This window comes from Ischnura elegans, unplaced genomic scaffold (assembly GCF_921293095.1).
Source record: "Ischnura elegans unplaced genomic scaffold, ioIscEleg1.1, whole genome shotgun sequence".
Lineage (NCBI taxonomy): Eukaryota > Metazoa > Arthropoda > Insecta > Odonata > Coenagrionidae > Ischnura > Ischnura elegans.
In genome coordinates, this window is record NW_025791724.1 from 148764 (window position 1) to 159533 (window position 10770).

At 43.3% G+C, this 10770-nt stretch overlaps 1 protein-coding gene across 1 annotated transcript; it reads left to right on the forward strand.

The window, feature by feature from the left end:
* The first annotated feature begins 1406 nt into the window (after nucleotides 1-1406).
* LOC124173623 (histone H2B) lies at nucleotides 1407-1844 on the forward strand. Its single transcript, XM_046553044.1, has one exon. The coding sequence runs from the start codon at nucleotides 1433-1435 to the stop codon at nucleotides 1802-1804; it is 372 nt and encodes a 123-aa protein (XP_046409000.1). The 5' UTR covers nucleotides 1407-1432; the 3' UTR covers nucleotides 1805-1844.
* The last annotated feature ends 8926 nt before the right edge of the window (nucleotides 1845-10770 follow it).

Sequence of the window (10770 nt, forward strand, 5' to 3'; positions counted from 1 at the left end):
ATTTCATTGTCATCAACTGAGGCAAAAGTACCTCGCAGAGAGAATTCTCTGCGCCTGTTTTCTTGCAGGCAGTATGTGCTGTAGGGGATATTTAGGTTGTTCAATGTTGCTTTGGCTGCAATGAAGTCGGCTACGTTAGAGCACTTGATAATTGCAGAAGAGTTCGATGTTGCGTGAGAGATTGGAGGAAATTGGCAATTTTTAATTAATTGGGCATGTAGGGCTGGCCATTTGGAAGTATCTGCTACTTGGATGGGAGGTATTTTCTGTTTTTTGTTGACTGCCATCGTTGAGTGAAGCTCATCTTGTGGGGTGGATGCATTGCAATCCATTAGATCGCCTGTTGTGGGGTTGACATTGGTGCTTTTAGCGGCCATTGCGGTGTTTACCGTGTTAGGAGGTGTAAGCATGTGATTGGCAGGTTTAAATTGGCTACCAGAGGGCGTTTTTGTTGACTTTGTGATTTTGGCCCTCTTAAGGGCCTCTGCTGGAACGGCTTGTCCTAGGACCTCGGGAGTGGTATCGTTGGAATTGTCATTGTGTGGGGGTTCAGTTTCAATAACAATCTGGTAATTGGCCCTCTTAAGGGCCTCTACTGGAATGGCTTGTCCTAGGACCTCGGGAGTGGTATCGTTGGAATTGTCATTGTGTGGGGGTTCAGTTTCAATAACAATCTGGTAATTGGTCCCCTTAAGGGCCGTGTCACTTATGGCTTGGTTTGGCACAGTGGTGGGAGTTTTTTGTCTTTGGGGTTTAGGTTCATGGTTGGTGGTCGCTTTTGACTTAGAGTTGGACTTTTTGATCGTCAATTTGTTGTTGACGTCTTTAATTTTGGCGCTGTCGCCATTGACTTGTGCCAGAGGGGCAAATTTGTTTTTGTCAGCAAATATGGGTGTGATTGTGATTTGCTTTCCGCGGTTGCGTGCGGAAGCTGACTGAAAGGTAGAGTCCAGACTCTGACAAGGGGCCTGCGCGGACCTCCTCTGGCTGGCCGGGTTTGCTGGTGGGTTTAGAGTGGTGGGTGTAGGAACAGATGGTGACGCGGCCGGAACTGGGATGGCCGGAGTGGTGGAATTCGGGTTTACTGCTGATACCGAGTTGAAAATGGTCCCCATAAGGTCCTGTCTGACGTCTGCCGGCAGTTTAGCGATCAGTTCCTTTACTGTCCGCAGCAGGGCATTGGTGTCCTCGGCGGCTGATGACGCAGAGCTCGTTGTGGCCGCCATGGACTCCATGGCGGCCTGATGGTAGCGTTGGGGAGGGCAGTTGATTAGAACCGTGTCTGTGTGGCTTATACATTTTATGGCCTGCCGCTGGCCGACTGCTCCGTCTACTCGACCAATCCGGTGTCGGCGAGTCCCGACTTCACGGCATATAATAAAAATCTAGCCAAAAATTTTCATTCTCGCTGCTACGCAACGTTGGTACCAACATGCCACCCAAGACTAGCGGAAAGGCTGCCAAGAAGGCCGGCAAGGCCCAGAAGAACATCTCCAAGGGAGACAAGAAGAAGAAGCGCAGGAGGAAGGAGAGCTACGCAATCTACATCTACAAGGTCTTGAAGCAGGTCCACCCTGACACCGGTATCTCCTCCAAGGCCATGAACATCATGAACTCCTTCGTCAACGACATCTTCGAGAGGATCGCCGCCGAGGCTTCCCGTCTCGCTCATTACAACAAGCGCTCCACCATCACCTCCAGGGAGGTGCAGACCGCCGTCAGGCTCCTGCTCCCCGGTGAACTGGCCAAGCACGCCGTGTCTGAGGGCACCAAGGCTGTGACCAAGTACACCAGCTCCAAGTAAATTACTTGGTAGCGCCCCAACGGCCCTTTTTAGGGCCCTACATCATTCAGTGTGATGTTTCCATTGCTTACTTCAACGACAAAAACGAAGTTCCACTTTAAAATTCACAACGGTAGTCCATATCTCATTTTCAGTGCTCAGAAGGTCCTAATTGTTATGATTACTCCTTGGTTGCCATAGCAACAGATTGTTGATCATTCATCAGTTATTTCATTCCAACAGTCGGTGATTGTTGGCGTCGCATTGTCAAAGCGAAGTGTGACGGTGTCTCCGGGCTCTCTCAAATGTTCAAGTTCAAAAATCGTTTTTCCACGAGCATAACAGATACAATGTTCCCACAAATTAATAATTTATGCAACATTATTTTCTCTTTCCTTATCTTCATGGCAGATGTTTTTCCTTTCCCTCTATCGCGTACATGAATTTCTACTATCGCTATATGTAAAGTCCTCCGTAACGTCTCCACAGTTCCTCCTTGCATGACAATCCGTCCAGTGCGTTCAAATTTTGTCTACTTGCAGCCGCACGAGACGATCGTTAACGTTATTTCCTTGTTATGACAACAAAAGGCACTTTGTAACTCAGAAAACTGGTGGGACTGTTTCTCTTACGTCAAACCGTTTGTCCGTTATTCCATCATTTTCAGTTCACTCCATATTCCACGTTGGCAGCCCATTGTAATCCATCTTCGAAAGCCTCTACTTTGTCACGGGAGGTCCGCGCTTCAGCTGTCTTCCTTTCCGCAACATTTATGAAAACTAACTCTTACAGATCCATTTCCGAAACTGATACTTTTGAAATGGAAATTTTTTATGCGCCGTTGATGCTCAATTTCATTCCTGTATGACATTTCACTCCAAATTGTTACAAAGTCAGATAGTGAACTATCGAATCTAATCACCGAATGAGTATAACATTCTTCAAAAGCCATACATATCTTCGCCAACGGCCATACCACGTTGAATACGCGAGGCGAGAGGACGTCTAGAGAGAGAGCTCCCGACCGTATTTTGTTTTTCGTGGTTTTCGGAACCGGTTCTAAGCCCCGGCGATCGCACCCTGCGATCGCCGGGAGCCTTGCTGAGTGCGGGCTCGGACAGTTTTGCGATTTTGTGACGCGACTAAAAAACGTGTGACACACGTAAGTGTGTTTAAACAAGTTAAACTCTAGTGCAACAGGGGTTAGCCATGGAATACCCAAAGGTCAACACCCTATGTTTGGAGTTTGAGAAGAATTTTGAAGCACCACAGCCCCTAGAGATCCATGATTTCATCATGTCAGAGCTCGGGGTTCGGATCGAAGAGGCAGTAGCGGTAGTAATAACAAACAAAAGAAGAACGATTTTTTTGAAATTGAAGACGGAGGGAAGAATGGAAGAAATACTCGCCGCAGGCGAGTCAAGGAAGATGGGCAACAGGGAGGTGAAGATTACATCGGCGAGTAGAAGAGTGACAATTGTTAAAGTTCACCTGCTGAATATCGAGGTACCGAGGGAGGAGGTGTTGAAGGCACTTGCGCCTTACGGAAAGATAATCGACTACCAACTAAACACTTGGGCTGGCCCGAAAACGTTAGCGGGCACTTACACGGGTGCCCGCAGCGTCAAAATGGAATTGACAAAAGACATCCCGTCGTATCTACAGGTGGCTAGATACAGAGCAGCGATTTATTATTACGGGCAAAAGCCGACGTGCTCTAGGTGTGGGGAGACATCGCATTTGAGGATAAACTGCCCACTCATACTAAGTGTGGGCCCCAACTCTACGTACGCCGAGAGGGTGAGGGGGGAAGATCCCATGGAAGTGAGCGAAATAGGTAAAGAACAAACTCAAATGGAAGAAGAGGTGGAGAGAGCGGTGCGGGAGCAAAGCGAGAACACGCAGGAAGGAGAAGAAACCAAGGGGGGAAACATTCCGGCGGTGGAAGAGCAACAAGGGACTGAGATGAAAGTGGACAAGAGTGACATCGAAGAAGTTTCCGGGGGGAGTGGAAAAACAGAGGGTGCAGGAGCTACTCCGGAAGCAGAGAATATGGAGTCGGACAACAACACAACACGAAGAAGACGAAAAAGAAACAGCGGAAGGCGAGGAAAAAGAAAAAATTCAACGTCGCCGACAGGGTCGGGAGGAGGCACAGAAGAGGGAGAGAGGAACATAGACGAATATTCGTCGAACACATCAAATGCTGAGATGGAGGTCGAGGAAATAATTATAGAAGACGAGGAAGACAAGGAGGAAGAGGCCGAAACGAAAGAGGGTTGGACCGTTCCCAAGACTTCTTTCCCCGTGCCGAAAGGGTTTACTTTTACCATGGGGAGGGAGACTGACGAAGAAACAACAGAAGAAGAAGAAGAACCAGGAGTGTCAAGATTGTGGCAGATGAGTGGACATAGAATGACAAAACTACAAAGTGAAACAGAAACACTTAAAAAAGCATTTCTTAAACAAAACACTGATTCCGAAAAGAGAGAGCTAAAGAAAACGAAAAAACACAAGGCACAACAGAAATGAAAGACAGAAAATCACACATAAATTCGGGGGGGTTGGGGGAAATAGGAAAAGTACGCTGTACTGATATCATTTTCTCAAAATTTATTACAGGACAAAAGATGCAGCCTTGCTGGGGGAGCGGAAACGGGAGCAAGAAGTCCGGTGAATCGACGAGAGCTGAGATTCTACACACCAAGGTTGGCAGCCCGTGCTGCAGAGGCCAGAGCAACGAGACACCGAGGGCTATTTTTAGCCTCAGAGTCGGAGAAAACCCGTTACGTGACCCACTTCGGTGCGAGGAATGCCGAGCAGCGGGAACAAAGCAGGCTGACACATCACAATGGCGAAGCAAAGGCAAGAAACGAGAATGTGTTTTGATAAGATACAACTATGCACTAATGTTTAAAATAGAAAATGCAAATCGAGTTTTATCTATATGTTCGATGTTAATGACCGTAAGGTATTTTTATTACGGGTTCAATTTAAAAACAAATGAACACGAAAAAATAAGAGGAAGTTTTAAGACTAAAAATACAATGTTTGCCTCATACGCCCAGTTAGCCCAGGGGATGTGTCGCGGGCTACCGCCCAGATTTGTGGGAAAACGCAGGTTCGAACCCAAGCAAGAACTTTCAATGATGTGTTTTTTCCGCTCAATTTCCTTTCTAAATTTTGTATCTTCTTTGTGTCTTTTATTGGTATTAATGATCATAGTGTGTTCCTATTACGAGCTCAATTTAAAAACAAATGAACACGAAAAAGTAAGAGGAAGTTTTAAGACTAAAAATACAGTGTTTGCCTCAAGCGCCCAGTTAGCCCAGGGGATGTGTCGCGGGCTACTGCCAAGACCTGTGGGAAAACGCAGGTTCGAACCCAAGCAAGGACTTTCAAGGATGTGTTTTTTACGCTCAATTTCCTTTCTAAAATTTGTATCTTTTTTGTGAACTTTAATAGTATTAATGATCATAGTGTGTTCTTATTACGAGCTCAATTTAAAAACAAATGAACACGAAAAAGTAAGAGGAAGTTTTAAGACCAAAAATACAGTGTTTGCCTCATGCGCCCAGATAGCCCAGGGGATGAGTCGCGGGATACTGCCAAGACCTGTGGGAAACGCAGGTTCGAACCCAGGCAAGGACTTTCAAAGATGTATTTTTTACGCTCAATTTTCCTACTAATTTTTATATCTTCTTTTTGTCTGTTATTGGGTTTCTCCTTTTCACGATATGATGGTTAACTTATATCACGTCAAAACATTCATGAAAATCGTAACATTTAACGCAGCGGGTATTATAAATCCTGCAAAAAATAAACAAATATTTTAAATGAGTGACTGTTTGAGCTAAAAGCTGAATATGTTAATTTATCTTTCACGATTTTTGTAGATTTTGTTTTATAACCTCGTAATATGTGAATTTGTGAAAAGTTTTGTTGCTCGGTTTACTATCCCGAACATAAGAGCAGTGATAGCCTAGTGGATCGACGTCCGGCTGGTGAGGGGAGAGTTTTGCTGTGTTCGGCCGGGCGTTCAAATCAAATTTTGCTTTTTGGATAATTGCAAACCTAGTGGTATCATATGTCCTTTATGTCTTGTTTATAAAAAGAGGTCTAAATTCAAATGTTAAAAAATTTTGTCTGTAATGTTTTGTGGAAAAGAACAATAAAAAAAAAAATTTTGAATCAATACACCGGTTCTCGTCCGATCACCGAAGTTAAGCAACGTCGGGCCCGGATAGTACTTGGATGGGTGACCGCCTGGGAACACCGGGTGCTGTTGGTATCACTTTTTATTTTTTTCCCCTATCCTTATGATAACTAATTACAAGTTATTCACCACATGCATGCGTTGAAGGATGTGCATTGCATTTTCTTTCGCGTGAAATGGCAGTACTCCCACTTCCTTCAAGTGAAACGATTGAAACACGCCACTTCAGTTTTCCCAGTTAACTTTTCCTTATCGCGCAGAACGCTGCCTTTGTGCAGTCCATGCCATTTCTTAGGCCCATACCATTCCTTCCGTATTCTACACGTAAGTTACTCACATCGTACATACTGAAAAAAATCATATCGCTCGAGTAAATTCCGTAAGTGTAGTAAATGACATCTCATGAAGGAAACGTCGGTGATTACAGCGAAAATTATATTGTTCCACGAACGATCGATATAACTTTTTTATTCACCACTCTTGGATAATATATTTCTGTTCCTAGGTTGATACATTCGTTATGTCATTCATAGAGAAACCGCGCTTAAAACAGTCAAGCCCGGAAAATTTAAATAAAGTAATGTAACGCCGAACAATATACTTCTCGAAATTATTCCTTGAGAGAACTGCTTTTCCTGTCTGCATTCCATAATGCTCCATTTCCAGCGAATCCATTTTTAAAATTGAATGCATACCCAAAATAATTTCGATCATGAAACAGTTGACACAACAACAGGCGACATTTACTAAGCGATGGGAGCTGAAAGAAATCGCCATTACAGTAACAAGCACACCGTTGCTACAGACATTTTTCAGAAACACATTTTCAAATATCGAGTACATGAAATAACGGAATTGAGAGACACTAAAGCACATCCGACTACTGCGGGAAACTGGCAACTATTAAACTTAAAAAAATATTTTAACTCAGCTACCACGAGCTATGCATTGCCAGAAAATGCCGAGAAAAATTCTTTAAAAAAAGAAGACGAAGGTCAATTTGTGAAATGCTTTCAACGATTAGTATTCTCCTTTTAGATTTTCTGGAAACGAAAATTAATTCATAGCGTAATAATTAAAACCCTGCTACGTGCGATTCCCTTCATTAACCGGATCGGCTATTGATCATTCATCATTCCTTTTCTTACACGTGTGTAGCGTCAAAAGGTGGAAGATACAAACGACGTAATGTCAGCTGTCACTGACAAACTTGCAACAATGTAATAATTAATCTCGTCATCCGCATCCCGGGACAAGTATTGCATCGTGAGTGCTCAAAAAGTAACACGCGCTGCCGCTAGATGGTGCGAGGGAGGCCACTCCGCAGTCCGGTGCCTGCCTCGCCGGGCGCGTGCAAACACAAGTTTGAACGTTCGATCCCCCGAGGGAGAGCGCACCCGGGCTATTGTTTACGACCGAGGTCAACAATGCCAATGCATACGCTGTCGAGTCCTCGGATCTTGACTGTCTCGAACAATTGCTATTAATGACAGCAATGGCACATAGCCTTTTCGTCCGAAGACGCAAAGCTTGCGTCCGTTTCGCACGTAAAATCACTTTTAAATTCAATCTATGAACACATCATTGTAAACCTGCACATTTCTCTCATTTCTCATCGTTGGTGAATGTTAATTTTGACTGAAGGAAATTAAATCCGGGCAATGCTATTAACTGCCGACCACCGAGCGTCGCTCGGCGTATCGCATTTCATTTTCGCGTTCAAAACTAGCGGACCACTTCCACTCCCATACGAATTGAGTTCCTGCAAGTCTCGACACGCACACTGACTAGGCAGCCGGTATCGGGGGTGTCGAGCCTGGAGAAAAGCAAAACAAAATGCTGCCGTCCGAACTTGCGTGTCATGCGATGGATAAAATTGTGCTCCCGGAACATGAAGGACGCAATTTCTTTCTTTCATTATGTCTCGTTTACGTTGTAATGGCACGCTTGCAATCGGTTAAACGGACAAAGCTTGCAGATGCATTCGAGAAATATATTAATCGCGGAGTTGTTTCGTGAACGATTCATTACATCAATTCAATTACAGAATTATTGTAACAGTTACTCATCAAACGCACGACGTCCTACGAAGCACAATTTCGACGGCCTATCAAAGACAATGAAACGCAAACGTACGATACTTACTATCGATACTTAATTCGCAACAATAAGAATTTTTCAATGCAAGCAATTAGTAGTTGTACACTTCCCACACGCAAATCGGTGCAACAACTTCAGCGTTAGTACTTGTTCAAACAATTGAAAACAACAGCAATGAAACCAGCAAACACCCGGTTGCTAAGGATAATTAGCACGTCAACAATCACATTTCTCATTCCCTTTCCCGGGAAAGACCAGCGATTAAAAAGTTTGATGTAATGACATCGAGTTATTATCACCCATGGCGAAAGCTTTTGAAATTTCGATCCCCTACGGTTACCTCGTAACAATCAGTAACGCATTGAAAGAGCACAGTTTACATTTTTTCCCGAAAATCATAACACATGCGGTGTGCGAAAATGAGTGTCGAGGACTTAAAATAGTCTTCGACGCTTTGCACAATGCGTTCCCACATTTCCGATAACCAACGATGAACATAATTTTGCAAAATCACAAATAAACTTGCGTATGAGTGCCGCTACTTACAACATTTCACGGTTTCCATTCAATCATATGACAATGGCGTTTTGCTGGTCTCCAATTTCACGAGTCTGAGGAAACGTTTGTGATTTGACGTTTTACAATTAATTCCTTTTCCATATCCGATAAAATTCTTTTGGCCTCCGTGATGCTAACACTACGCTTTTCAAGTCACATGTCAAATCAACACAGCATTACCATGGAATGTTATCGTTGCCCTAATTAATTATGTAGTTCCGCTGCGAAGAAGTTATGAAATATCACACAAGGAATTATATTCGGACGAAAGGCACGTTAACAATAATCAACGCCGGCTGACATTGGAAATGCGGTGTTCACTATTCGACATCGCTGACTGCTTTCATAACAGCAGTCCAAATACATAGCATTACACTTATTATTAATCCGGATCTGCCAATGTACATAACTTCACACATACAGAGTATACGACCACGATGTAACACCGTAAACACTTCCATTAAAATATTCCGTAATAAATTTTGTGAAACCAAACAATCCGTTGCTAAGGAATTCGCGAAAAATGTTCTTCCTTCAACTCCTTCGTCAACATTTCAAACAGTGCACAGTGCCTAAGATACAAAGTGCAAGGGAAAACCATCAACGTCTTAGCACATTCAAAGGCAAACACTTTTAAATTATGCCACGATTCACTCAACTTGTAACAATTAAGGACGCCACGACTAATTTATGTTTTCTTACGATGCACAATTAAACGCTGGGATCAATCAACCGTCATCATCGTCAAACAGTGTATTAATCACATCACAGTTCACTTTTCTACACAAAAGAGAAAGCCAAGGAATAACACAGACAACGATTATGAATGTAAAAAGTAGAAAAATAAGTAACAGCGTACTTACTCGGCTCTTCGGCTGTAGATCACAATCGCTGTTGTCAACACACTTCATTCCCGTACATTTAACTAACTTTTCCTATGCATCCAGCGACACAAACACTTTCAATCCTTTCCTCACGATTGCCAAGCGTCACAAAGAACACTACAGAACCGGCGTTATGTCAGTTACAGCTGATAAACATTATACAATTATCACTGATATTAGTTACTCGCGACGTCTTCTCACTACAGCTGCCGCAGCAAGAGCGATCGAGTGGTAATACAGATTCGGCCGCTAGATGGTGCGGGGGGAACCTCCAGCAGTCCACTGCGCGCATCGCTGTTGGGAATTAGGAATCGCGCGTGGGAAAGCAATTGGGATAATTATTCGCAACGCAGCGGCAAAATGCGAATCCTTGCCATACCTAATGAACCATCGATTGTCATTGGTCGTGAACTATTAATGTTCTCCACAACAATGGCACATCGAACGACCAAATCCCCGCCTTAAAGTCGCATATAATATCGTAAATTAAGCCAAGATTCAAGCGCAATGTGGTGAACATTTGCATAATTGGAATATAGAGTACTCTTGTACCTCAAAATATCCACCAAAACGTACCTCATGATGCAGAGTCTTACGTGGTTTTCGACGATTTCCAAGCGATTTTAAACCAATATATCAAGTACGGATGTCACTGTTAACATTCGTATGGCGAAGGAAATGATGTAGCAATCAGGAATTACTGAAAGAGGCAGTACAATCTGGGAAATGTTTGTGAGTTTGCCTTTGACGTTTGAAAAGTAATTCCTCTACTACGTCCGATAACATTCCTTGGGCTCCGTTATGCTAACAGTTCGCTTTTAAAATCACATGTTAAGTTATCACAGCTTACCATTAAACTGCCCAAATTATTTACGTTATAATATCCCTGCCCTAATATTTACGTTATTCCGCTGCCAAGAAAAAATGAAATAGCACAAAAGGAATTACATTCCCACGAAAGGAACGTTAAGAATAACCAACGACGCCTGACGGTAGGAATGGGACGTGTAATCGTCAACATCGTTAATTGTTCTTTCATTGCACTTGCTAGACTTAGCATTGACACGTATTACTAATCAAGATCTGCCAATTAAAATCACTTCACTCATGCAAATTTAAGGACGACGATATAACACGCTAAACACTTCCATTTAATTATTCCGTATTCACTAATGTGAAACCAGCAATCCGTTGCTAAGGAAAAAATTAGCGAAAAATATTCTTCCTTC

Excerpts from the sequence above, each read along its gene's own strand:
- LOC124173623 (XM_046553044.1), top strand. The coding sequence starts at position 1,433 with ATGCCACCCAAGACTAGCGGAAAGGCTGCCAAGAAGGCCGGCAAGGCC.